Source organism: Colletes latitarsis, chromosome 8, assembly GCF_051014445.1.
Source record: "Colletes latitarsis isolate SP2378_abdomen chromosome 8, iyColLati1, whole genome shotgun sequence".
Classification (NCBI taxonomy): domain Eukaryota; kingdom Metazoa; phylum Arthropoda; class Insecta; order Hymenoptera; family Colletidae; genus Colletes; species Colletes latitarsis.
This window is the reverse complement of record NC_135141.1, coordinates 23693276-23718552: the sequence shown is the minus strand read 5'-3', so window position 1 is coordinate 23718552 and position 25277 is coordinate 23693276. Positions and strand designations below refer to the sequence as shown.

General features: G+C 30.8%; 8 protein-coding genes across 20 annotated transcripts; 3 read left to right on the top strand and 5 right to left on the bottom strand.

Annotated features, from left to right (window-relative positions):
- The first annotated feature begins 161 nt into the window (after nt 1-161).
- On the top strand, nt 162-1240 carry LOC143344866 (sulfiredoxin-1-like). The gene is made up of 3 exons (XM_076771408.1): nt 162-573; nt 678-884; nt 996-1240. Exons 1-3 carry the CDS (start codon nt 513-515, stop codon nt 1142-1144), a joined length of 417 nt encoding a protein of 138 aa, XP_076627523.1. The 5' UTR covers nt 162-512; the 3' UTR covers nt 1145-1240.
- A 153-nt stretch (nt 1241-1393) lies between these two features.
- Nucleotides 1394-4864, bottom strand: Atf6 (bZIP_ATF6 domain-containing protein ATf6). The gene is made up of 8 exons (XM_076771355.1): nt 4723-4864; nt 4272-4469; nt 4039-4196; nt 3748-3961; nt 3078-3664; nt 2834-2988; nt 2106-2713; nt 1394-2028 (listed from the first exon to the last, which is right to left on the bottom strand). The coding sequence occupies exons 1-8, from the start codon at nt 4802-4804 to the stop codon at nt 1598-1600; spliced, it is 2433 nt and encodes an 810-aa protein (XP_076627470.1). The 5' UTR covers nt 4805-4864; the 3' UTR covers nt 1394-1597.
- Nucleotides 4865-5120: 256 nt separating this feature from the next.
- On the top strand, nt 5121-15362 carry LOC143344855 (uncharacterized). Of its 4 annotated transcripts, XM_076771390.1 has the most exons (6): nt 5121-5259; nt 5333-5381; nt 11070-11488; nt 11609-11867; nt 11950-12747; nt 13426-15362. In XM_076771390.1, the coding sequence occupies exons 3-5, from the start codon at nt 11330-11332 to the stop codon at nt 12738-12740; spliced, it is 1209 nt and encodes a 402-aa protein (XP_076627505.1). In that variant the 5' UTR covers nt 5121-5259; nt 5333-5381; nt 11070-11329; the 3' UTR covers nt 12741-12747; nt 13426-15362. The 4 variants fall into 4 exon arrangements, 2 of the variants coding, with proteins under 2 accessions (XP_076627505.1, XP_076627506.1); XM_076771391.1 differs by lacking the exons at nt 5121-5259; nt 5333-5381 and adding an exon at nt 10632-10850 and having other exon boundaries at nt 11304-11488; XR_013080166.1 differs by lacking the exons at nt 5121-5259; nt 5333-5381 and having other exon boundaries at nt 11293-11488; nt 13426-13580; nt 14166-15362.
- Nucleotides 5588-11081, bottom strand: Mys45a (SDA1 domain containing protein Mys45A). Of its 3 annotated transcripts, none has more exons than XM_076771357.1 (10): nt 10950-11081; nt 10428-10522; nt 10258-10362; nt 8429-8527; nt 7830-8345; nt 7516-7750; nt 7305-7440; nt 6913-7234; nt 6143-6817; nt 5588-5928 (listed from the first exon to the last, which is right to left on the bottom strand). In XM_076771357.1, exons 2-10 carry the CDS (start codon nt 10512-10514, stop codon nt 5728-5730), a joined length of 2376 nt encoding a protein of 791 aa, XP_076627472.1. In that variant the 5' UTR covers nt 10515-10522; nt 10950-11081; the 3' UTR covers nt 5588-5727. The 3 variants fall into 3 exon arrangements, with proteins under 3 accessions (XP_076627472.1, XP_076627475.1, XP_076627474.1); XM_076771360.1 differs by lacking the exon at nt 10950-11081 and adding an exon at nt 10781-10922; XM_076771359.1 differs by lacking the exon at nt 10950-11081 and adding an exon at nt 10642-10743.
- On the bottom strand, nt 8641-10462 carry Orc5 (origin recognition complex subunit 5). The gene is made up of 3 exons (XM_076771385.1): nt 10428-10462; nt 10258-10362; nt 8641-10134 (listed from the first exon to the last, which is right to left on the bottom strand). The coding sequence occupies exon 3, from the start codon at nt 10024-10026 to the stop codon at nt 8725-8727; it is 1302 nt and encodes a 433-aa protein (XP_076627500.1). The 5' UTR covers nt 10027-10134; nt 10258-10362; nt 10428-10462; the 3' UTR covers nt 8641-8724.
- On the bottom strand, nt 13449-16687 carry LOC143344849 (amidophosphoribosyltransferase). Of its 4 annotated transcripts, none has more exons than XM_076771371.1 (8): nt 16580-16687; nt 15437-15644; nt 15067-15374; nt 14742-14991; nt 14363-14599; nt 14153-14280; nt 13816-14037; nt 13449-13721 (listed from the first exon to the last, which is right to left on the bottom strand). In XM_076771371.1, the coding sequence occupies exons 2-8, from the start codon at nt 15636-15638 to the stop codon at nt 13449-13451; spliced, it is 1620 nt and encodes a 539-aa protein (XP_076627486.1). In that variant the 5' UTR covers nt 15639-15644; nt 16580-16687. The 4 variants fall into 4 exon arrangements, with proteins under 4 accessions (XP_076627486.1, XP_076627488.1, XP_076627490.1 ...); XM_076771373.1 differs by having other exon boundaries at nt 14363-14596; nt 16380-16683; XM_076771375.1 differs by having other exon boundaries at nt 14363-14596; nt 15067-15359; nt 16380-16673.
- A 3146-nt stretch (nt 16688-19833) lies between these two features.
- Nucleotides 19834-23395, top strand: Paics (PAICS bifunctional enzyme). Its single transcript, XM_076771386.1, has 7 exons — nt 19834-20092; nt 21167-21490; nt 21560-21903; nt 21973-22248; nt 22387-22531; nt 22609-22771; nt 23289-23395. Exons 1-7 carry the CDS (start codon nt 20086-20088, stop codon nt 23314-23316), a joined length of 1287 nt encoding a protein of 428 aa, XP_076627501.1. The 5' UTR covers nt 19834-20085; the 3' UTR covers nt 23317-23395.
- Nucleotides 21912-25247, bottom strand: LOC143344850 (xaa-Pro aminopeptidase 3). 5 transcript variants are annotated; one of them, XM_076771376.1, is made up of 6 exons: nt 24988-25242; nt 23929-24870; nt 23486-23848; nt 23236-23420; nt 22316-23153; nt 21912-22238 (listed from the first exon to the last, which is right to left on the bottom strand). In XM_076771376.1, the coding sequence occupies exons 1-4, from the start codon at nt 25034-25036 to the stop codon at nt 23254-23256; spliced, it is 1521 nt and encodes a 506-aa protein (XP_076627491.1). In that variant the 5' UTR covers nt 25037-25242; the 3' UTR covers nt 21912-22238; nt 22316-23153; nt 23236-23253. The 5 variants fall into 5 exon arrangements, with proteins under 5 accessions (XP_076627491.1, XP_076627494.1, XP_076627493.1 ...); XM_076771379.1 differs by having other exon boundaries at nt 22338-23153; XM_076771378.1 differs by having other exon boundaries at nt 22369-23153.
- Between the last annotated feature and the right edge of the window lie 30 nt (nt 25248-25277).

Genomic DNA, 25277 nt, shown 5'->3' with positions numbered 1-25277 from the left:
TTATTTTTAAAAGGTGTTTAAAAGTTTCTTCCTAATTGTAGCTTTCCATTAAAAAGTAATCGATTACTCTTTATTCACTCTTTACATTATTCAATCAATCATACAGCACAAGAATTCACAAAATACCGAAAGATGTGTAGAATTTATTTTCAATTCATGATTTCTCTGTAATCATTTGTATCCCTACTTACTTTAATACTTTATCCCCTCTCTTGATACCTCTACAAACTGTGAATGTATCGCTCGTCCCGTTTTCCGGATGACTCATCGCGAGCATTTATATTGTGCGTAATGCTTTCTATGTATGTATGTTTCTTAAGAATTAGGTGTGTCGTTTCACGTTCGATTATGTTGTGAATATTATAAAAGAATAAGTAATAACTTATTCATACTAAAAAAACAATTCGAAATAATATCGTAAAAACGCAGATCGTGTAATTGCAGACATTATTGTGTACAAGTTTTAGAACGTATGTATTTGTTTAAAGATTTTGTAAATTTTCATATTAATCATGATCTCACTTAGAATAAGGCAATTTGTAACGTACTCCACGTCGCTGCAAAAGTATTTATGTAAGCATAATTCATAAAAAAGTGTGTGGTGTTGCCGTCTTATTTTAAACAAACAGCGTAATTTGCCATCAATTTTCTTATCTTATTTTATCTTATAAATCCAGATTCTAAGATGAATAATAAAAGTCCCACTAGCATTCAGTCTGATGTAAATGCCGAGATTTACGACATTCCAATGAACGTACTTATCAGGCCTATTCCGCCAATCGTTGATGAGGAGAAGGTACAAAGTTTAATGGACACGTTAAAAAATCCCGAGACGGAATCGTTTGTACCACCAATTGACGTTTTATGGATCAAAGGTAGCGAAGGTAATACGTTATATTGTTGATAATTTTTTATTTATATTAAAAATATATATATAACTAAATTGCATTATTTCAAATTTCTTTGTGTAACTATACTTTTTTTTTTGGTTACAGGTGGTGATTATTATTATTCCTTCGGTGGTTGTCATCGATACACAGCTCATCAACGACTCGGTAAACCATTCATAAAAGCTAAACTAATACGATCTACAATAATAGATTTAAGATCATATCTTGGCGGTTCTACGCCAAACTTAAAATAAACATATTTATGTATGTTTTTTTTTTAAGTTACTACACGAGTGCATATACGGAAAATAAAATAATTTATTTATTACAATAAATAAAAATCTATTCTTTTCAAGTTTTTTATTTTTGCAATAAGTATAAATGTATACTCACATACAGATTATTTTTAACCTTTCAAACAAAAGGTTCAATACCCTCGTCATATAAAGTTAAACCTAATGCAAATGTGTATGATACACAGATCTTGATCACCAACTTTACAAAAGAAGAGTTTTACTTACTTTTCGTTGAATTCATCCACCATGCATCGTGATCCATTTATAGAATAAAAACACTATTAACTATTTGTGTATATCTTACTGATACGTTGTATGTGCGGCGTACGCGTACTCTATCGCGTATTACTTTAATCCTATTGTAACACATTTCATTTTACGCAGACAATCGATCAAGTGCAATAAATATTTCTATTTTTCTGTTTTTTGTGACGTCATAGACCTTGTCCGCGATTCTGTTTTCCGTAAGTCTCTTAACATTTCAGTTTTCACCTCTTCCAAATCAAATTCGGAAATAAATTTCTGTTTTAATATATATGCGGTTGTCTTATTATGATTTTCATTATTTTTATCTATATAAATATCTTTCAAGTTCCTTTTGTGGAAAATTTTGTGATCAGATTCTTTGATGAAATATGGTTTGTAATTCTTAGTCATATTCGCAGTTATTGCATCCGAGACGTCACTGGCCGCACGAGTTTCGTGCGTATGACTTCGGGACCTATTATTACTTTTCAAATGATTAGGTATGACTGATTGTTCTAAATGTAACAATTGGGTATTGGTAACTTCACAGTCGATTTGCATCATTGTTATATGATTTGCAGGTGTTGAAAATGTTTCTATAAAATAATTCATTCGATTATGTAAACATTTTTGTTTCTATTCGATAGGTATAAATAAAGCGTTAGACTCTTACCGTTCATAGGCAAGGCAGGAAGGACCAATGACATTCTTGGTCTACCTGTACTATTTTTGTTTGAAGCTGGTAATAGCAAATGCTCTCCGCTAAACCAAACGACATAAAACGTGTCATCTCTTCTTCCCAATGCTTCGAATAAAGAAGCATGCTCCTTTAATGTTGGAGAAAATACTTCCACCGCGTTCGATATTGTTGAATCTGTCGTTTTTCGATGTATTTCATATTTGTTTTTTCGAGATAAGTTTATCTTTAGTTTATGTTTATCTTTAAATTTGTTTAGCATTACGTTTGGCGATGATAACAATTTTCCCACCAGCTTTGCATCTGACTTCGTTTTTTGTGGTATAGTCCAATTATATTGATCAGATTCTCTACCGATCCAGCGTCTCAATTCGTAGTCTAAACGAATAGATTCACTTTGATTAATGTGCATTGGACACATTGGTTGAGGAATCGATGTATTTTTACGAAAACTCTCTTCGTCTTCATCTGGAATTTGATCCTTAAGCGTCCAAAGTAACGTTCTACCATGTCTGACATGTTGTGTGCTAACAGGAACGTCAGCTGGTAAGATATTCACTCGATTACTTTGCAAAAATATACCACTGTAAGAGAAAAACTTTTATTTTTTATACTTATTTCACCAAACCAATTGGATCTTATACATGAACATAAAATATTCAATTATTCTAATAATAAAATCATAAATGTTGTTGAAAACTTACCTAAAACTATTAAAATTTAAGGAAATCATAAAAACCATTCCCAAAAGAATAGCAACATTCTTCTTATTTGCATTGAATTTCATACTCCTAAGTTTGTTATCAGTACCCATTGTATCTTCTAATGTTGAGAGTTTCTGTTTTAAGTTTATATTTTCCTGATACAAGCGCAATTTAATTACATCATTTATCTTAAGATGACTAACTTAGTGCAGCAATGAATATCTAACTTTATCATAATTCTCACCATTTTTAATTGTTTATTTTCATGCTGTAATTCGCAGATTTGTTTTTCCAACGAAGATACATACTCCTTCTTTTTTTTTCGTGAAAGACAAGCCGATTCTCTATTCTTAATCATTCTTTGCTGTCGTTTCAATGCTTTCATTTCACACTCTTGTCGTCCAGTAAAATTAACTATATCTTGAGTCTCATTTTTTATAACAATTGGTGTATAGTTCGAATTCTCTGCCTTAATTACTATTGGCCTACAACCAGATGAATCATTTTTTACAACTATAGACGTGCATCTAGTTGTTCCATTTTTAAGAATCAAGGGCGAGTCCGTAACGCTAACTGTTGATTCTCTGCCTGATATACACACATCAGGACTATTATCCATTACTTTCACATGATTCTCTTGTGGTATTTGAACTGTACTTGTTTCCGCCTTCACTTGTAGTGGTGAAAACTGTACTGAAGTTTGGGTTTTAATATTCCCATTTGTTGGCAATAAATGTCGTGTAAAAGGATATGATGCATAATTCTGCTTAACTTTTTGGGTGAGTGCAACAAAATTTTGTGCACTCAAAAATATAGCTTTCTGGGGCTGTTCTGGGAAATAAAAAATACATAAATAAATACTGTATAACTTAAAAGCGAATATAAAATATTAATTAAAATAAATTAGGCTTTACCATCGGTCATAGGTTGCACATTATCCTTTGGTTGTAATCTAATACGTTTAACCATATTTCCTTTAGAAAGAATAAATTTTGCATGCTTCTCAACCTGAGATGTAAGAGGCATAACTTTTATTTGTTTTGGAATGATTGCATTCAGTATTGGTTCAGGAGATGCAGATGGAGAAACATTTTGTGGAGGTGAAATTGGTGGTGTTTCTAGAGTTGGCTATAATAAATTAACATATAAAACATTTATATGGCAGTCTTACCATAATCAATCAAATTTAGTTACATCAACTTTACCTTAAAATCACATAATGGAGAAACAGTGTCTGTTTCTACTTGTAATTCAGATCTACTAGATTCTGAATGACTTAAAGCTGGAGAAAGAGGCAGCTGAACATAAGGGCTTGCAGGTTCCAATTTAATTTCCATGTTCACATCATTAGTTACATCTAAATCTGTGTAAATTTATGTGTTTATAATTTTACAAATAATTGTAAACTTATTAAAATGATAATGTGTAAAGCTTATACCTGAACTTTGCTGCGAAACATTCATAGTAAAATCTTCAAAACAAGTTGCAGATTCTCCTAAAGAAACATCTTTCATAATTTGATTATCAGAATCATTGTTTGTCTCAAAAGATACTTCACTGTCCATGAAAAGCGGCATATCTAATTCAGAACTTAATGTTTGAAATAAGTCATCTGGTAGAGGCAAACAATCGCCATCTGTGAAAAATTTATTCATCTAATTTAAACTATAAATAATAACAAATGTTTATTTTTCATAATATATATTTGAAGCATATAAATTTAATTCTGAAAAAGTTATTGTAATCTAGTCAATTTAGTTCATTTATTACTAATTTAATAATAAATAAGAATGTAAAACTGCGAATATTCTTTGTAAAACTAAATTATAGAAACGTAATGATAAATGAGAAAAATGAAGTATTTTATTTTGAAAAAGTATATGCCGTACCACCGATGAGTTCAAGGTCTGGAAACATTTGTATTTCTGGCGCTATGACGCCACTCCACTGTGGATCTTGATTTATCAACATATTACACTAAATACGAAGTTTTCGTTTGTTGAAACAGAAATAATAATAACCTACAGAAACACTAACAGTTAGATAAAAACATTAGTAACCTATTATTCTAAATAACGACGTATTCAATCGTCTTGCCGGCATCTAACTTCACAAATAATTTGCAATCAATGCACAACGAAAACGATTTAACTCGCAAGGACACATGTCAATTTTTTATCAAATTATGATCACTTCGCGTCTACTACACACCACACAATAATATTGCGATACAGCTAGGCGTAGCACACAGAAATATACAGTAGATAAGAGGTGATTATAATCTTGTCACGATTCAAACTTTGTGTGAGATGGCATTAGTATTGGTAAAGCATTAAACCACAAACGTGATCTAGGATAGACGTAGCATTCAGTGGAAAAATATATGACCGCCGATAAAATATAATATAAGATGCATTTCAATGAAAGTTAGTGTTTCAAAGTGAAGTATTCACCAACCTCACAAAAATCATTGGTTTTATAACGCACTCTACGTTTCAGAATGATGACTTCATGAATGATAATCAACTGAACCATAACACTAAAATCGGTAAGCATAGTACACCAATGATTCTTATTCATCACGGATTGTCACGGATCCTCTGTTAGAACGGTCGTTAAAGACACTTTTCTGTTAAAGGAATTTTCTGTTTCCGTATTATTCGTTTAAGTATGAGTGAATGTTTACTCGAAAGTGGTAGAAGGTACAGAAATATCTTGTCTAAAATTTTTGTATTATATTTTATTATAATTTATTATAACAAAATCAACATGTATGTAAAATATTACAATTGGGTTATACATATAATTCTATATTCAGTCATCTATATACATGAACATATTCGCTCACATATAAAATACTTAAATGTGTATGCACGAGCTTATGCATCTGCTAATTATTTCATTCTCTTTTGCTTCAATAAATGATTCCTCAAAGCAATCTGTTTTTCTTTGAAAGAACGTTTCACTTTTGCTTTTATTTTGTGTTTCAACATTTGAAAAGCTTTCGTCTTTCTCTTTTCGCGATTTGTTTTACTACAAAGTGGATTTTGACGACCATCTTTGTAACCAAATTTTTCTCTTGTCTCTTGACCTCTCTGAAAGAAACCACAAAAAATAAATCAACAAATATATATCTTTTTTTGCTTTTAGTTTTACTGTTGCAAACGCGTTTTAAGTAACTACAGTTGATTTTAGTTAATTAGGATATATCTGGCTTGAATAAGTAGTTCAAATGTATAACCGAAATCAATTGTATTTTCTAAAATGTAGGAGGGACATTTTAAGTTTTGTGATAAAACTGAAACAAACCTTTACAGATTCGATACGAGCTTGTTTATCATGTTTTCGTTTCTTATAAATATTTTCAATATCCGTCAATTTAACAAAATCTCCACGTTCACCATCATTTGAGTGAGTTCTCTTTACGCTGCGCTTGGCATACGTTACTTGTTGCTTCGCTAGTGCCATATCTATTTTCGCGAAGTCCTCGTCGGTCAATATCCGTTCGGTAGAAATTACAGATGCCTTTCCTTTTTTTTCTGCTATTCCTATCTGACTTTTTTCAATTTTAGAGTCTTCTTGTTTCTTAATTTTTAGTTTTTTTCGTTCAATTCTTTTCATCATATTATGCTTACTTTTTTGTTTTTTATTTTGTACACTGTTAACGACAATTCTTACATCTGCGATCTCTTTCTCTGACTCATTACTTTCATTCACTCTATCATCTTTGTGTTTTTCGATTTTTACCTGTCCTTCCTTAAATGCAGATCCCACATTGTCGCTATTATCTTTTATGTTAGATTCAATGTTGCATGTTGAAGTTTTATTATCATCGTTTTTAGTATTTGTAAGTGAGTTTTCATCATTATCATGATTATCATCGTCGTCATCGTCATAATCATAATCATAATCATCATCATCATCATCATCAATGCTCTCATCATTGCTACTGTGGCTTACATCAATCCACTCATTGTCACTACTCTGTAATCAAGATTTTTAAATTACAATCCTTTTTACAAAACTAATCACAAACATACATTAATTATACATCATTCCACAATATCTTTATTACTTACATCATTTTCAAAGTAAATCTCAGAAGATTTTTCAACCTTGTCTACTTTATTATCAAGCAAAATTTCAGCTCCTGGAACAAAATCATTAGCAGATACTTGACCATACTTTGGGATTTCTAAAGTAACAGTTGCCTCTGTAGGCCGTCCTCTGTCCTTTTTATGTAAAAACTCTGGTATTGTGCTTCTAAATAAACCGATCAAAGAACGTGCAGCCATCATTACGCTACGTTCTCGGTAATGCTTGTATCGTGCTAAATCTTGTAATAAATCTGCACTCATAACTAAAGGACACCGCGCACATATTTCTCGAATGGCATTCAAGCTGCAATCAATTTATAAGAAATAAACAACACTACTCTAGAAACATCAATCAACTGCTAATTTATACATACCCAATGGCCATAACATCAGCAGAATTTCGTTCAGTAACAAAATTATTTGCCAAAGTTTTCAAAACAGGTTCCAATACATCAGGAGGTACAAGTTCATGACAGGATTGAGCAACAAATTGCAAAAGTTTCGTTACCTCTAAAATGATTAGGGATAACCAGTTTAGATTTTATACAGGTGTAATGATAATTTTTTGATAATAAAAATATTTACCTCTTTGATGTGGTTGCAGAAATCTTTGAAGGTATGGATAAAAATTTAGTAGAAATAAATTATGCAAACCAATAAGCCTAGAAATTACATCTAAAGTTATCAGTTTAATTTCAAATCTATCATTATTTTTTTCCAACTGTTTAAATAGTTTCTCTGCAAAACCTTGTGGATCGTGTATTAAATGTAATGCTGAGAAATGAAATGCTGGTGCTTTTGTAGCTTTCTTTTTAGACTTCTAAAATAGAGAAAAATTAAATATGCAGTAGAAGAAAATTATAACATTAACAACAATGTGTTGATCGTCACTGACTTACCGCTAACAACTGCTTTGCTTTTGCTAATTGTTTCTCACGTTTCTTTGTCTTCTTATTTACTTTATTAGACATAATAATTTCTTTAATATTCGGTTCGCTATCGCTATCGCTATCGTCACTTTCTCGATCTACTATACTCGATCCCAAAAAAAATTTTAAACAAGCGACCATGACTTTTGTAGTTTTAGCAAAACATCCTGTTGCCAACACATTTACAGTTTTTGCATCATTCCAAATGTTTTTATTGTACAATTCTATCATAATATCCGCAGACATTTTTGCTGCTCTAATGTTAGAATCTTTCAACATTGAAAACATAAAGTTTTGCAAAGTTGTATTAAGTTTTGTATTTTTTTGTTTAGCATTAACATTTTTAATATCAGCAATAATATGTGTTTCAAGAAATTGTCTCAAATTTTTATCTTGGCATCTTAAAAGTTGGAAAAATAAATTCAGAAGCACAGTGGGTTCCAAAAGAGATTTGTTACGCAGTTGAATTAGAGCTTTGCAAAATGTCTACAAAAAAAGTACTAATTAGTATAATTAATTCAGAAAAAATTAGCTAGATTTAATAACAGCTTGTTTTATTGCACACTTACTAATCGCATTTCATTGTCAAGTACTGTATTATAAGTTTGCAGTACATCAATGATTTCCTGAGGGAATGATTCTAAAGTATTTGGGTAACAATGAGCCACCTGCATTAAAACAATGAAATTATGTTATAATCGAAAAGTAATAATCTGTATCTAATTTTGTATGTATATTGTTATAAAGTATTTTGTCCATACAAAAACAAAATTTATTTACAAATTGTAACTCTTTATTTGTTAAAAATCGAGAAATAAATACAAAAGACAATATATAATAGCGTTTTATCGAACGTACACATTCTTTAATGCATATCATATATATAATTCTGAATAGAAAATCCAACAGTCTTAGCTATAACGAGAATGAAATCGTAGGATACACAACACTTAAGCTTAGGTTCATCTAAATTATAATTTCCCACAACAGTTAATAAACCAAGTTGACACATAGATGGTATTTGTGCAAGCAAATTGGCATTTATATCAACTTTTTCATCGAGAATAGCGCAAAAAATAGCAAGCATTCTAGATACTGGAAAATTATAAGGGCCACATTGTGTACTTAATTTTGCTGTTTTTTTTTTAATAGTAGCTTTTATTTTTTTCTTTGTCTTTTCTTTCACAAACAAATGTTTGTCTTCTTTTGCAGGATTATACGAGGCAAGATATGAAGCAATTAACATATATTTTGCATAATATGGTAATTCAAAACTTAATGCTAATTTTGTTGTTGATTCAATTTCTTTAGAAAATTGATTATTTTTTACAAAATCATCAGACGAAACTCGCAGATAAATAACTTCTAAGTTTGCCTTAAAAACAGCAGAAATGTTTCTCCATAGTATGGCAGAGTCAACCTTCTTAGATTTATCAGTTTCAATAGGTTGTATGTATTTAGAAAAATTTATCTTGGCCATGTAACGAAGTTCATTAAGATCTCTACAGAATCGAAAGAATACAGAGAGGAATAAATTTAAATAATTTTTGTAAAACAATTCCTCATAATCACATGTTTTGAATGAAAGCAGTATTTCCGCAAATTCATTTCGATTGTATTGTGGAAAATGAACTTTAATCGGTTCGTAGATACCGATTTTTGCATGAAACTTTTCCCATACTATACCACTTATAAATATTACACAGACATTAACATTTGATAGCTCCTTCAATCTTGAGAATGCAGGTAATAAACTAGCATTCATATCTCTTAGTTTTTCACATTTATCGAACACTATTACAATCGGCCGACTGTCCTTTAATGAAACCTCTTTAAGATTAATTATAAAGTCTATAATATTGTCACATTTGAGTTGCAATTTGGTATTCATCTTAGAATTAGTCACATTCAAAGATAGATCACTCAAGATATAATCAAATATGTGTTTACTATTCGCATGTTCAATACAATTAATTATAGTAACATTGTATTTTAAATAGGAAAGCATAGTTTCCACTACTAAAGACTTTCCAGTAGCTATATGTCCATAAACAAATATGCTGCAAGGCATTGGTTCATCTGAGTAACCAATCAATGAATAAAGTTGATTTATAACACTTTTCCGACATATAATCTTTTCTTCTACAGATTCCAAATATTTTTCCATGATTACTGTTTTTAAAAATTCCTTAATAATATAATAACCAATTGTAAGAATGTTACAATATAGAAACTGTTTCCTGAAATTTTTTTTCTTATATTTTGTTTATCATACCTGGAAGAGAAAGAACTCTTCTAACATACTACAGTTTCATAACACTAGGACTATATTAAGAATATGAATTAATAAGAATTATAAATTCACATATGTACATCCTTATATTACCAAAATCCTTACCTGTGCTAAAAAGGTGATTATTTCATCAAGACTCTTGTTAAATTTATTTGGTGTTAGACAAAACACTTCCAAAGTAGACTTATAATGCTGCTGCTGTTGAAGAAACTATAAGAATACATGCGTGTAAGTCATTTTATAATTTATGCATAGTATTATATTAAAAAACTTACTTCTTCTTTGTAAGATTCTGGGTCACGTTTAATAAGATTCTGCAATTGTGGAAGATTTTCCGGTAATTGATTATTATGTCTCACCATTTTTTATCCTGTACAACACAGAAAATTGTTTTATTCACAGTATAAAAGAAAAATATATTTATTTAATAAACCTAATTGTAATTTAATTCGAACTTATATATATACTTATTTATATTAAAATATAAACCTTCAGAAAATTCGTTCAAGAGATCAAATGCTTAACATTGTTGTTTCATATTTATTTGTTAATCTCATAACAATCGAGGAAAATACGCGACTGCAATATTGCACGAAAAATTTAACAAAATTATTGTATATCCTCTTACCGAGCACGTGGATGATACAATTTGATGAACTTAATTAATAATGAATAAATTGTTAAATACAAAATTAATTGTAAGTAATTGTTATTTTAATATATATTATTTAATTAATAGTTATTTCATAAGAACGCAAGAAAAATATCTGCATTAAATATGCATATACGTTACGTACCATTCAAAATATCTGGTAATGTCGTTATATATTACAACAATGTGGTTTAAGGTGGGATTCTGTGTAACAGTTCTAAAAGTAACAAATATTTGATTTTTTTTTAAATTATTATTCATTTAGATTGGACTTTTTGGAGATGTAAGAGAACATTTTTGAGGAGGCAACCGAAAATAATTTTTCCAGAATAATTCCAACATTTTCACCAACGTAACAAATATATGCCGACCATTACCAACAACCCTGAGATACATAGGAAGAAATATTCACTGACCCAACCTCAAATAAACGTTTACGATAAGTATGCGTTTATGTATGTAAGTACATATTACACGATGAATGATTTCCAGTTTCCAGTGAAAGATTAACAAGTGACAATCGAAATGGGATCCGATAATGAGTTACCCGAAGACGAGGAAGAGATTTTTGTATACGTAGAATTCGAAGGACTCGTCGATGGTAATATATTTAGTCAAGAACAGTTACAGTTAGATATGATCGGTATAGACACAGAACATCCGATAATGCAAATTAACGGAAAGGTAACTATAAACTTACTGTGGTTAACGAAAGTATTCAAATGTTTAGATTTATGATTTTGTGCAGATCGAATAATACGACATAAAATTATTCTGATATTAAATGTGTGTTTATAATTTTAGTTCTATGAAGGTACTTATGAAGATGTTAATGGTACATACATGTTCTTTACAAAAAATGAGACTTCTGTGGTGGATGATCCTGTCTTTGATGTTGCTCCTAATTTAAAATATTTTGCTAAAAGTAAAAAGTTTCTAAAGATGCAAAGAGTTTTTATAAAACCTAGAACTGAAGTTCTTGGTGATTCTGAGCATTGCAAATGCATTCCAAATTTGGATACACTTAAACAGGCTGGAGTACCACATCGATATCAAACAGAAGGTACAATTTACTATTAACTGTACTTGGCAAGATTATATTTCTTGTAAGGATTATTTAAACCATAATAAACATTGTTTTATAGCTCTTTCTTTTTGGAAGACTATGCGCAACAATAGATTGAAAGCATTGAATTTATACTTAGAAAAACAACGAATTAGGCAACAAAAAAAATCACAAGGTATTATGTTAGAGTCTGATTCTGATGAAGATAACCCTTTTGCCATATATAGACATAAAGAAGAATTTGGCAGTACGAATGTATCTGAAGATATTTGTGGTAGATTAGAAGATGAGCAAAATTACTCTGATAACAAACTTTATTCTAAATTTAAGTTTCCTAAAGAAATTGCCAGTGAAAATGCAGATGTGGCTGAAGAAATTTCTGAGGATAATCTCAAGGAACTTAAGAACTTATTAGAAGCCCAATCCTCAGTCTCAAAAGATCATGGTTCTTGTCCAGTTAAATCTATAAAGACATATAAAACCAAGACATCTCAAAAGAAGAACATTAGTAAAGTTCATAATGTACAGAGAATAAAAAACAGAAACACACGAATTTTATCAAAAGATAAAACTTCATTACTTGATAATAAACATAAAGAATCATTAAATATTGAAAAAAAATCAGAAGAATTGAATAAATCCAGTGTTACTGAAAGTGAAAATACATTAGATATTACTGAAGGTGAAAATGAAATGTTAAATGAGGAGCATAAAACTACATTGATTGAAAGGTCAAAAATGGAAGCTAATCAAATAGATTCAACTAATAGCAAAACTATGAAACAACTTAAGCGAGAAGCAAAAATGAAAGAGATTTTAGAAAAATTGAAAGCAATTGCAGAAGAAAATACAAACACAACAGTGAATTGATATAAATGTATGTATTACTTTTACTTTTCACCAATTGTTTTATTTTGCTAATATCCTATTTCTCAATAATTTTAGTATCTCTTTAATATTTATAACAAAAGTTTTAAATATAAAGCAGTATTTATGTCTGGTGCCCACTGGAGAATTTTGTTCTCAAGAATCAATGGTTCTTTTAGATAGATACGTGAAGAAGAACCTTCATGTTAAAAGTTGCCTAGTCACTCGAAACTATCGCAAAATCGGCTTCTGTGTGTAAAAATTCTTAACTTTTGAAAACAAAACTCTCTAATGGACACCGGACACTAAATATACAGTTTTTTTAAATTTTAGAACAGGAACATAAGACGTTAATATTTTTAATAATATTTATTTACTTCTTTGTTTATATTTTTTAATAAAATTTTCTTATTACATTATACTTATCAATTAATATATATATGTAAAGAGAAAAATTTCTGTTTCTTTTATTTAAAAATCTCACAGACAATACTTTTTAATAAATTTGTATCAACTATTTAAATTATTTCTCGAAATACTGAACTATTTTTGATATTATATGCTGAGCTGACATGTACAACAAAATTTTAAATTACATTAAATTAGATCTTGTTACGTGGCTTTGGTTGTGATATGATAATAGATAATGTTGATAATACATAGTTTAATAATGTATCACTGTCTATAGATTTGTAAGTACGGTTCATTATTTCACCAATCCAAATCACCAGGAAGTTCATCAGGATAATCACCAGTTAAACAAGCAGTACAGTGACCAATATAACTGCTTTCTCGATTATCCATACCAAATCTTACAGCTTTAATAAGTCCATCCACTGAGAGGTATGTTAAACTGTTAGCTCCAACATGTTTTGCTAGTTTTATATTATCTAATTTATTTGCGATTAGTTCTTCCCTTGTTGGTATGTTTATTCCCATGTAGCATGGATATTTTAACGGAGGAGAAGCTATTCTAATATGAACCTACGAAAATACATGTAGATGTCATTTGTTTTTTTATATGTTCCTGGATAATATATAAAATACGAAATTAAAAGTGGTTGAAAAGGATACTTGCTTCCTTTGCTCCTGCATCACGAAGTAATTTAATAATAGGTCCAATAGTATTTCCTCTAACAATTGAATCATCAATAAGAATTAACTTTTTTCCTTTTACGTTTTCTGATAAGGCTCCAAATTTTTTTGCTACACCAAGTTGCCTAAGTCGTGTACTAGGTTGAATAAATGTTCTGCCAACATACCTATTTTTGCACAATACTTCCGCAAAAGGTATTTGAGACTGTAAAAGTAAAAAATTCTTTTTCAACACTATTTTTATTCTTTTATAAAATGTGTACAAACCTCAAGTTTATACTTCAGATTAATCATATAAAGAACAGATTTAACATCTTTACCTGTCTAGCATAGCCATGTGCTGCTGCAGTTCCAGATTCAGGTACTGAACTGACTATATCTGCATCCACTGGACATTCTAAAGCAAGTTCTCGTCCACATTGCATACGAACAGAATAAACCATTTGTCCTATTAAGTAAGTTTTTATGCAAGATATATATCACAATTGGTATTATATATTCTTCTTTCAATATTTATTATTATGGTTTACCTTCGAAAATACTGTCGCTTCGTGCAAAATAAACGTATTCGAAAATACAAAAGGCTTGTGGCTTTTTATCTGGTCTATCAACAATATCTATAGTTTTAATACCCTCGCGGGTCAACTCTACTATTTCTCCAGGAAATACTTCGCGCACATATCGTGCTCCAATACTTAAAAATCCACAAGATTCGGATGAAATGACCCAACCTTCGGCTTCGTCGTCATCGTCTGATTCATCTCCTGCTGCATGAAAATATTAAATCAAATTGAATAAAGTGCAAAGAAACAAGTTATTTATTTTTGTTATATTATAAAATGTAGTTATACAATTTTAGTATTCTATTATAACAGTACTTTATCTATCTTTTACAATTTGATTACATACCTAAATTACCAATTGGTACAATTTTTCCAAGGCATAATGGACGATTCCCATAAGGATCTCTAACACCATATATCTTATCCCTTTGCATAATTACTAACGAATATGATAATGGTGCTAACTGCATAAGATGTTTTATACGTGCTGGCCAATCTGGGCCATTAACTTCACCTTCAGGAGGATTCAAGCAAAGAGCTTGTGTTATTAACTCAGAGTCAGAGTAGGTTGATAGGCCAACTCCTCGACCTAATACCTAATAAATCACAAAGTATTAATAACAAATTCCAATGGAGCACAACTATACTGAACTGTACCATACATAAATTACCATTTTTCTTAACGATTCTGTATTCACAAGTTCTCCATTATGAGCAACTGCTAATGCCCCATGTGCAGTATGAACTACAAATGGTTGACAATTGACTTCTTCGCTTGCTGCACTTGTGCTGTATCTAGTATGACCAATTCCAAGATTTCCACAGAGTTTCTTCATATTTTCATCATTAAAAATGTTATTAATCATTCCCATACCCTTGTGAACATGAAAGGACTTTGAACAAACACCTTCACTGGTAACAATACCAGCACTTTCTTGGCCCCTGTGTTGTAAGGCAACCAAACCTACAAACATGTTGTCTGCCAGAAGTAGTTGGTAATTTAAAAAAGAAATAAGCAATGTTAAATATGTTCTAATTTACCTAAACAAATAACTTGACCAACATCAATTTGAGAGGGCCAATCACCAGCAGCTATGCATCCAAAAACTCCACATTCGTGTGTAAGGCCAGACATTCCTAAATTCTTAGCCTCTCCTTTAACAGGCAACCTTTTACCTCTTTCATTTTCTATAGACATTATTCGACTGCAAGATTCTGCTTGCATGCTGCGAGACATTTCCATTTAAGTCTAAAAACCATATATGTAAATAATGGTTAATTAAACTGTATATTAAATTATAATTTTATGATAAATATTTTATTTCACTATGTTAAATTAAAAATGAGATTATTAACTGTACATTACAGAATTAGTTTTCTCTTAAAATTTAAAAATTATATTCTTCAACATATATAACATTACACAATCCTTACAAAAGTAAACAATATTACTAGTATTCTTATACTGTAAAACATGAACCAGACCCCCTCGAGATTTCTCCGGAATTATCAGTAACGTTCTTGTAAACTATTGACCCCTGTTGAGCTGATAGAACTCATCTTTCAATGTTACTACTGTATTTTTTGTATACACTTGCTTAATCAGCATTTCGCAACTGATTTCGTCATTGTACCACATTGACATCAGTGTTCATGAAAAACATTTATACTCATAAACTACTCTTATAGACAGATATAATATTATAGATCTTGCTCTAAAGAAAAAACTTATACTTCATACAATTAAAGAGTTCTAATAAAATACGCACGTGTGCAAGTACGTATTTATAATGTAGGTTGAAATAAGCTTGTTTGAAGGAAATAAATTACATAAAAAATGTAGACAATTCAGTAAAGGATTTAATTTTTTTCTGATAATATTGTTATCGTAATAATTCTACTAATTTATTCAAGGTTCAATTGATTATTATAATATAAGCTTGTGTTGTGTTAGAGTCATAATTTTATTAGAGACTGTACTCACTTGTTGAATGAAATTCTTGGCGGCCTTGTACCAAATATAAAAAGTAAGTTACATCTATAATTCTTTTAAGCTTTATTTCGCATGAATAAACTTTCTTCGTAGCATTTTTGTAAGAATGTATGCTTTATAGGACTCGATGATTATTTCGGACGGCATTCTCATTTAAGTATACGAGTTTAAAGCATGTGTGCCATACATACCACGCGCGTCAAACGTTTGAATGTCGTGTTGTTCTGCTGTCAGCTTGAAAGAGATCCGCATGAAATATGCCACTCGACCATAGATGCCAGATTCAGCACCCGGTGCGATACTCACACATGGCAGATCACGCGTACGTGAGCTCGTGGAGTTTCGGAAAGTCGACAAAGGCAAACTGACACATGCCCTCTTTCTCGATTATTCCGAAGCTGCCCGAAGTAATTTCGGTCCGCCTCGTGGGAGTCGAGAGAGAAAGGCTCACATTTGCCTTCTCGCTCTTAACAACTGAAATCCGACTTCCCGTCTACGGCATACGATTTGGAATCTCGAGCCGTGATTTTCGACTGCCCAGGCATTTTTATTTTCCGACCTATGTAGGCGCACATAAGCAAAGTACCCATAATGGAAAAAAAATTTTGTAAAATTTATTTTACGGAAATACACGTTTTAAGACCCTCTGATCATATTTTAATTATTGAAAAAAAAGAAATTTTTTTTTATTATTCCCATGTATGAGCAAACATATGCATATTAATAATACGATTTTTTCAAATCAAAATTCTTTAAGATTGAAAATTAATAAATTAAAATGAGAGTCCACTCTTTGCCAGTATCGTGCACGCTGTGGCATTTTTCAATAAGAAGAGTTCATATTTTTATAACATAAACAAAAAAGTAGAATTAATAGTTGAGGAAATTAATTAATAATGATTTTCCTCGATATATTTTAAGTTAACCGTATCAATTTGATATGACGAACTAAATATTATATGTTTGATTTGGCTTAATTTTGCATAAAAAAATGATTGTATCGATCCATAAAAATTAATAATGTGCACGATACCGCTCAATGGAAACCACGGAAAGGTGGTGGTCTCTTCCATCAGGAGGGAAATGTAAAAAACTGTTATTTAATTATGCAATGTGCAATATTGAAATGTTTAAACTAACGTAATGAAAAAAGAGCTCGTGAATACATTAATTTTTGATTAATGTACATACGAGCTATAGTCACGAGATTCCCACCATCAAACCGTTTAAAAACAAAGGAATAGTGATCCCGTTTGCCAGTATGATACAAAGTATGGGTTGGATTTTAAATTTGAAAAGGACATAGTCGAATATTTTTAAAGGTACAAAACAGCGTTTCATTTTAGAACAGTAACATGAGTTACCAGGTACTATCATAAAACTGTTTTAGCCAGTTATATCCCTTTTTACCTGAAGTATAAGGTAAAAAGTACGAGGTACAAGTAAATCGAAATCCGAAAATCATTCACATTATATCAATGTAAATGAAGCGGCCTTTCCATCAGAGTTAAATACAAAATTTTGTAATTTCTGTGAGAACAGAATTCTCATTAGATGTACGTGGTTTTTAAAATTTTTATGTTTTGACTGTTTTTACGAAAAATACCATTCAGATTCATGTACTTCATATATTGAAAATAACACATGTTAAATGTAATTGGTAAATTCAACTTTAAAAAAAAATATTCGAAGATCAGACAAAAATATAATGTCACATTTAGCGTACGATTAAAATATAATTAAGAAAAAAAAGATTTCTTTTAGCAGGGTTCGAACCTGCAGAGCAAAAGAAGCTTGAACTTGCAATCAAACACCTCATCCTTCACGGCATGCTGATTATTGGTGAATTTGGTTCTATTCTTGAAGATAAGTAGCTGTAATAACTTTAATAATATCTTGCAGTAAAACTTAACCCAAAATCGGGTACCATTCCAACTTTCCCTTATTAGAATCGAGTTTTCAATTTGTTTTAGCGAAAATCCCAGCCGGTTAAGTTGTTTACTGCTGTTTTTAATTACCAAGCATTTATTTCTCAATTAACCCTTTGCGAGTAAAACCATTTTGCACATTATTCTAAAACATTTGTGGTATTCGTTTTCAATGCGATTTAAGTAAGCATGTAATGTATAAGATTTCATTTAAGTTTTTCTTTTCTAGAGAAGATAAAGAAAAAGTTTATTTAATTTTTCTTACATAAAATTGAATTCTTCCCAAGATTTATATGAAACATTTAAAAGATCTTTTATAAATTACGCCTATGTATCGGAACAACTATGAAACAAGAGATATAATCATTATTATCCATGGGCTGATTATAGACAAAGACTAATCGGACTTTGAAATGAGAACATAAAACTGAAATGTAAAGTTCCATTTAAATTCATTCAGCCATTTATACTCAATCGTATTAATAATATACATATGTACACTCATACATGGGAATAATAAAAAAAAATTTCTTTTTTTTCAATAATTAAAATATGATCAGAGGGTCTTAAAACGTGTATTTCCGTAAAATAAATTTTACAAAATTTTTTTTCCATTATGGGTACTTTGCTTATGTGCGCCTACATAGGTCGGAAAATAAAAATGCCTGGGCAGTCGAAAATCACGGCTCGAGATTCCAAATCGTATGCCGTAGACGGGAGGTCGGATTTCAGTTGTTAAGAGCGAGAAGGCAAATGTGAGCCTTTCTCTCTCGACTCCCACGAGGCGGACCGAAATTACTTCGGGCAGCTTCGGAATAATCGAGAAAGAGGGCATGTGTCAGTTTGCCTTTGTCGACTTTCCGAAACTCCACGAGCTCACGTACGCGTGATCTGGCATAGTGTGAGAAAGCACCTTCGGTGCTTTTCTGGCATATCTGCACTCGACTGGCTTCCGTAGCACAAATGATTGTGTTAACCAATGGAAACCTGCTTTTGACTGGAGGGGTTAGCTCATTTAGTTATTATCTTATTTTTAAATTCTTTGATTGCTTGCTTATATCAATTAGAAAAGCAAGTATAATTCGCCAAACTTTCATAAAAACTATTTAATCATGTGGCTATGTATATAGTAATAAACTTATTTAAATAAATATTATTTTACGTTCGATCATCAATATATTTTCTTATTTGCATCGAAGAAGTTGTCCATAGTTTATATCTTCTGTAAACACATTATGCATCAATTTTAAATTATATAACGATAAAAATATTATTTATGGAATCGTTTTTCTCTGCTATTTATTTTATACAATTCACACAAGAATCAATAGAGGCCTTCATGGTTTTTCAATAGTTTTTGTTTATATGATACGCGCGATCTACATTATTTACCAGTTTATCCGTGTTAAGATATTTTATAAATTTACGCTAATCGAATGAAGCAGAATTTTAGAAGGGGAGGTCGTTAACGATTCGACAATAAGTCAGAGATTCCAGAAAAGTACCGAAGGTGCTTTCTCATATTATGCCAGATCACGCGTATGTGAGCTCGTGGAGTTTCGGAAACCCGACAAAGGCAAAATGACACATGCCCTTTTTCTCGACTCTCCGAAGTTGCCCGAAGTAATTTCGGACCGCCTCGTGAGAATCGAGAGAGAAAGGCTCACATTTGCCTTCTTGCTCTTAACAACTGAAATCCGACCTTCCGTCTACAGCATACGATATAAGTGAGAAACCGACATTCGTGCTGGAAACGGATAAGAGGAAACATGACCGGTAAGTAACAATTTAATACGGATGTTTTAATTATAAATAAAAATGTTAGTTGTTGTTTCTATGCGTAATATGTTTTATAAATCTGAGCATATTATTTTAATTTTAAAATATTTGATTCCCTTTTCGAAATAGAAATTCTTCATCTGCTCAGACAATTAGGAAAATTGTTATATGTTTGGCTTTAAGCAGCGATTCTTAATTTTTTATTTACCACGGACCCCTTTAAATAATTTTTTATTATCACAAACCCCCAAAATTTAACATGAGATGTAAATCCATGACGTGCATCAGATATATATATATATATATATAAACAATTTTTAAATTTAGAGGAAGGATATTTATTATAAATAAATAAATACAATCGCAGTGTTAAACATGTAACCGTCCAACAAATATCGCATGCTTTTCTCTCAGTGACTTATTTGCGCGCGTGTGTGTGTGAAGACTGCGACCCCCCGGGGGTCTGGAGACCATAGGTTAAGAATCGCGGTCTTATGACATGTATTAAAACAACAAAATAAAATGATATCGTTGATTTATAATTAACTCAATGTAATGTGCGTTTCGCAATGTACCGACGCGATGCTTACATTGGAAAGATTCATATTATTGTATAAAAGGTTTTTTTGAAAGGACTGTACAATAGGATCTATGCATTATTATAAACAAAGTATAGATAGATTTTATAGACATGTACCTCGTTTGTATTATTATTATTCGAAAGAAATTTAAAACATTATAATTTTCTATCTGAAGAACTAATTATTTCAGCGAAAAATTGATTGATTAATAAAAATATTTTTTGTATATAAAATATACAAAAGCTATATTTTGTTTTAGTTGTTTAAATTACGATTTAAGTGAATAGTCACTTTATGCGATTAACAAGAATTAATAGGTAATTAAACGATCGCGTTAAAATGTGATTTCGAGTTGTCATTAATATTTATACAAAAATCAAAACGAAATATTATTAATTTAAAAAATGTATCTAAGATAATACTTTTTTGATGATTTATTTATTTGTTTAAATTATTTAATTGTTTTATAAACAATTTTTCGTCTGTATAGAATACAAATGTGGAAAATTGATTATTGAAGGGAAGACTAAAAAAGTCTTTGAACTTTCTGATGATCCTACATTATGTCTCTTACAAAGTAAAGATCGCATTACTGCTGGAGATGGTGTAAAATCTCATGAGTTAGAAGGCAAAGCTGCAATTAGTACAGCTACTACAGCTAAAGTATTTCAATTATTAAATGAGGCTGGACTGAAAACTGCCTTTGTTAAAGTAGTAAGTGACACTGCTTTCATTGCCAGAAAGTGTCAAATGGTTCCAATTGAATGGGTTACTAGAAGATTAGCTACTGGTAGTTTTCTACGCAGACATTCAGGTATAAAAACTCAATAGATATCCTCAAACTTATGGAATTTTGTATGTATTTACTCATATGGTTTTGTAGGAGTTCCTGAAGGATATAGGTTTAATCCACCATTACAGGAAACATTCTTTAAAGATGATGAAAATCATGATCCTCAATGGTCAGAGGAACAAATTATTTCTGCTGGTTTTAAGTTGAATGGAATTACAATAGGAAAAGATGAATATGATATTATGAAATATACCACCCTTGTTGTTTTTGAAATTTTGGAAAGAGCATGGGCAACCAGAAACTGTGCTCTTATAGATATGAAGATAGAATTTGGTTTAGACACAAATGGTGAAATTATGGTAGCAGATATAATTGATAGTGATTCTTGGCGACTTTGGCCATCTGGTGATAAAAGGCTGATGAAAGACAAACAAGTACTTGATACAATTATTTTACTTACTATGATTTAATTTCTTATTTTAGCATTACATTTTTTATACCAGGTATATAGAAATTTAAGTACAGTAACTCAAGAAGACTTGGATGTTGTAAAACATAATTTTAAATGGGTGGCAGATCAATTAGACTATCTCATTCTACCACATAGTAGTCTCGTTGTTATTTTAATGGGTTCACCATCTGATAGTGAGCATTGTAAAACAATAGCAAAATATGCTAAGTCTTTAGGTTTAAATGTACAACTTCGAGTAAGTAGTGCCCACAAAGGTACTCAGGAAACATTGCGTATTCTTGCAGAGTATGAAGGTAGCTGTGAAAAGGTATGTTTATTTTTTATTATCTTGGTTAGAATTTCAGTATTTTCTTATTAAGAAATATTTCATATACTCAATAAAAATGTAAGAGTTACTTTATAGAAAAACTGAATTCTCAATTCTCACAAGTTTTGTCTCTTACAGGTAGTGCTAATAGCTGTAGCAGGGAGAAGTAACGGATTGGGTCCAGTATTGTCGGGAAATACGCCTTTGCCTGTTATTAATTGTCCACCTTGCAAACCAGAAAACATTTCACAAGATTTATGGTCATCGATTAATGTACCTTCAGGTGAATTACAAAGTATATTTGTTTGTAATCGTAATCTGTGCTAAAAGTATACTATTAAGTATATTCTATTCTCATAGGAATTGGGTGCACCACAGTCATTTATCCTGAAAGTGCAGCACTCGCAGCAGCTCAGATTCATGCAATGCATGATCATCTTGTTTGGGCACGTCTGCGGGTAAAGCAATTAACGAATTTTATCGGTTTAAAGCAAGCCGATATGAAATTCAGAAATGCTGTTATGTAAGAAATGTTCCGTTGATAAATATTTTTAAAAACGGTGTTTTGAATAATTTTGCAATTTATATATTAATAATAATTATTTTATATCCGAACATAGTGTTACTATTAAATCAGAAGTGAAGGTATAACAAATACTTTTTAATTTGATATTCTTGCAGCGGACATAATAATTTTTTGCTTTTTTTTTATTAATAGTATATCCTTTTACAATATATAAAATGTTCGAATTTGAGCAGTGATCCGTAACTGATATGTCGAAGTAGTTCCTTTTGCACATACTATATTACTGTACCTCCTCTTATTTAATTTTAAATAAATTTTTAATTAACGAGAATCTATATAATTTTGTACATAATCGGTTTCAACGTATTACTTGTTTAATCTGAAATAAAATAAAATGATTAATTCATTATCTACATCAATGTATCGTAAAATTAGAAGAATTAACTGACATAAATATTTACATAGTATTTTTATTGTTATTATTGATTTTGATTCGCTAAAGTTTCTATTTCAGCAATTCCTTTTGGACAACTTTCTGTTAAAATTACTGATCCGCTTTCCGTTATTAAGACATCATCTTCGATGCGAATACCTAAACCATAAAATTCTGGTAAGGCGAATTGGTTTCTAGGATTTATATATATACCTGAAAATAATAAAATAATTATTCTGAAAGTTACAAATAAAGTGATATTTGTCAATCTATTATACCGGGTTCTACAGTCACAATCATCCCTGGTTGAAGTTTTATGCTTCTGGAAATTTTCCCTGTGTCGTGTACATCCATTCCCAAGTAATGACTTACATGATGCGGACAATAAGAATAAGCTGCAGAAAGTAACTTATCTCTGCTCAAATGTTTTGGTATTAATCCAATTTCTTGTAATCTTTTGCCTAACAAAGAACACATATCTTGAAATAATTGATCCAAGGAAGGCAATTCTTTTAATGTATTAATTAAAATGTTTTGAACGTCCAGTATGATATCATATAAAATTCTTTGTTCTTGTGTAAATGTGCCATTAATCGGCCATGTTCTGGTTACATCCGATGAATAACCATGATACTCACAACCTAACGAAAGTTGAAAAGATAAAATTATACTGAACTTAAATAAAAACGCAATTTTATGTGGATTAGCATATTAGACAAACCTGCATCCATCAAAACCATATCTCCGTTTTGAATAATCTGGTTATTAGTAATATAATGAATGATATTAGCATTTTTACCTCCTGCAACAACTGGTGGATATGCTAAGAATTCAGCACCATTCATGCGGCATTCATAATCCACAGTTGCAAAAAGTTGATGCTCGCTCAATCCTGGTTTTGATATTTTTATTGTTTTAGATATTGCTGCTGAAACAATCTCACAGCTTTTTTTCATTAAGTCAATTTCATATTGTGATTTAATTAATCTAATTTTATGCATTATACTTATTGGAGAAACAAATCTTTGACTATCAGTTACTTTAATTAATTCAAGTAATTTTCTATGCAGACTTGGTTGTACTGTATCAATATTATCATACCAAATTATACTCTTTTTGTTTTCATTTATAAATGAAACAAAAAACTGTTCAAACTCTGTTACAGGAAGTGCAAAATCAACATCAAACATTTTTGGTGCATCTTCGACTCCAGTTCTAGGACCATCCCATAATTCAAAATGCTTGTCTTGTTCCCTTACGAACAGCGTGGTTACAAAATTTTCATTCTTTGCTGTAATTACCAAAATACTGTCGGGTTCTTGACAACCAGTGAAATATAAAAAATCTGTGTTTTGGCGGAAAACATACGGTATTTTGTCAGACATGTACACTTTAGAGGATGATGGAATAATCACAATATGTGGTTTGCTGGGACTTGTGCCACTAGCATGTGAAACAATATTTTCCATCAGTTTACTCCTTCTCTTTCTGAATTCACTGAGTGGAATACCTGGTACAACTTCTCCATCTTTCATTAGATGAGGGTGTGTTATTGCTGTTGGTTGTCCACATGTTCGACAAAGAGTAGATGATGACTCTTCGGTTTGTCGATTTAAGTTATTTGTAAATTTACCTATAGATTGACGAATGTATGTTCGTTGTCCTAGAATTACGATTAATATTAAAGTAATGTATAAATTTTAAATTTACATTTGCTACTTTGTACAGTCTGCAAACGTATAACCTATTATTTATAGCTATTCTTAATTTGATTTCTTACCATATTTTCTAATCTGTAATATAACAGAATTTCTTACACTGATGAACATTCTGATCTACTTTAAATTAAGATTTATTTAAATGTACCAAGATTTTTCGTTTAACAAAATTCTAACACATCGATACTTTTACATATCACACTGTACCGCATGGTACCCGTGTAGTGTCATTTATGCAATGTATCCATGAAACGTCTATAGTGTACCGGACGAACATAGCTACCAAAGCTTTGACAGTCACAGACTGTGACTATCTGCTTGAATAATCGGCGATGGATTTCCTGCGCCGTTT

Bases quoted from the DNA above. Each gene is read 5' to 3' on its own strand.
- LOC143344866 (XM_076771408.1), top strand. From the start codon at position 513: ATGATCTCACTTAGAATAAGGCAATTTGTAACGTACTCCACGTCGCTG. The intron at 574-677 runs GTAAGCATAATT...TTATAAATCCAG, and splicing joins GTCGCTGCAAAAGTATTTAT to ATTCTAAGATGAATAATAAA. The intron at 885-995 runs GTAATACGTTAT...TTTTGGTTACAG, and splicing joins ATGGATCAAAGGTAGCGAAG to GTGGTGATTATTATTATTCC.
- LOC143344849 (XM_076771371.1), bottom strand. From the start codon at position 15,638: ATGGAAATGTCTCGCAGCATGCAAGCAGAATCTTGCAGTCGAATAATG. The intron at 14,600-14,741 runs GTATGTAATCAA...ATTTTCATGCAG, and splicing joins TGTACCAATTGGTAATTTAG to CAGGAGATGAATCAGACGAT. The intron at 13,722-13,815 runs GCAAGTATCCTT...GTATTTTCGTAG, and splicing joins GTGATGCAGGAGCAAAGGAA to GTTCATATTAGAATAGCTTC.
- Atf6 (XM_076771355.1), bottom strand. From the start codon at position 4,804: ATGTTGATAAATCAAGATCCACAGTGGAGTGGCGTCATAGCGCCAGAA. The intron at 4,470-4,722 runs GTACGGCATATA...AATTTTTCACAG, and splicing joins AGACCTTGAACTCATCGGTG to ATGGCGATTGTTTGCCTCTA. The intron at 3,962-4,038 runs GTAAAGTTGATG...AATTTATTATAG, and splicing joins CTCCATTATGTGATTTTAAG to CCAACTCTAGAAACACCACC.
- Orc5 (XM_076771385.1), bottom strand. From the start codon at position 10,026: ATGGAAAAATATTTGGAATCTGTAGAAGAAAAGATTATATGTCGGAAA.
- Paics (XM_076771386.1), top strand. The intron at 21,904-21,972 runs GTACTTGATACA...TTTTTATACCAG, and splicing joins GGCTGATGAAAGACAAACAA to GTATATAGAAATTTAAGTAC. The intron at 22,249-22,386 runs GTATGTTTATTT...TGTCTCTTACAG, and splicing joins ATGAAGGTAGCTGTGAAAAG to GTAGTGCTAATAGCTGTAGC.
- Mys45a (XM_076771357.1), bottom strand. From the start codon at position 10,514: ATGGTGAGACATAATAATCAATTACCGGAAAATCTTCCACAATTGCAG. The intron at 10,363-10,427 runs GTAAGTTTTTTA...GTATTCTTATAG, and splicing joins CAGAATCTTACAAAGAAGAA to TTTCTTCAACAGCAGCAGCA. The intron at 6,818-6,912 runs GTAAGTAATAAA...TCTTGATTACAG, and splicing joins AGATTTACTTTGAAAATGAT to AGTAGTGACAATGAGTGGAT.
- LOC143344855 (XM_076771390.1), top strand. From the start codon at position 11,330: ATGGGATCCGATAATGAGTTACCCGAAGACGAGGAAGAGATTTTTGTA. The intron at 11,489-11,608 runs GTAACTATAAAC...TTATAATTTTAG, and splicing joins TAATGCAAATTAACGGAAAG to TTCTATGAAGGTACTTATGA. The intron at 11,868-11,949 runs GTACAATTTACT...ATTGTTTTATAG, and splicing joins ACATCGATATCAAACAGAAG to CTCTTTCTTTTTGGAAGACT.
- LOC143344850 (XM_076771376.1), bottom strand. From the start codon at position 25,036: ATGTTCATCAGTGTAAGAAATTCTGTTATATTACAGATTAGAAAATAT. The intron at 24,871-24,987 runs GTAAGAAATCAA...TCGTAATTCTAG, and splicing joins ATTACAGATTAGAAAATATG to GACAACGAACATACATTCGT. The intron at 23,849-23,928 runs GTTTGTCTAATA...AACTTTCGTTAG, and splicing joins TATGGTTTTGATGGATGCAG to GTTGTGAGTATCATGGTTAT.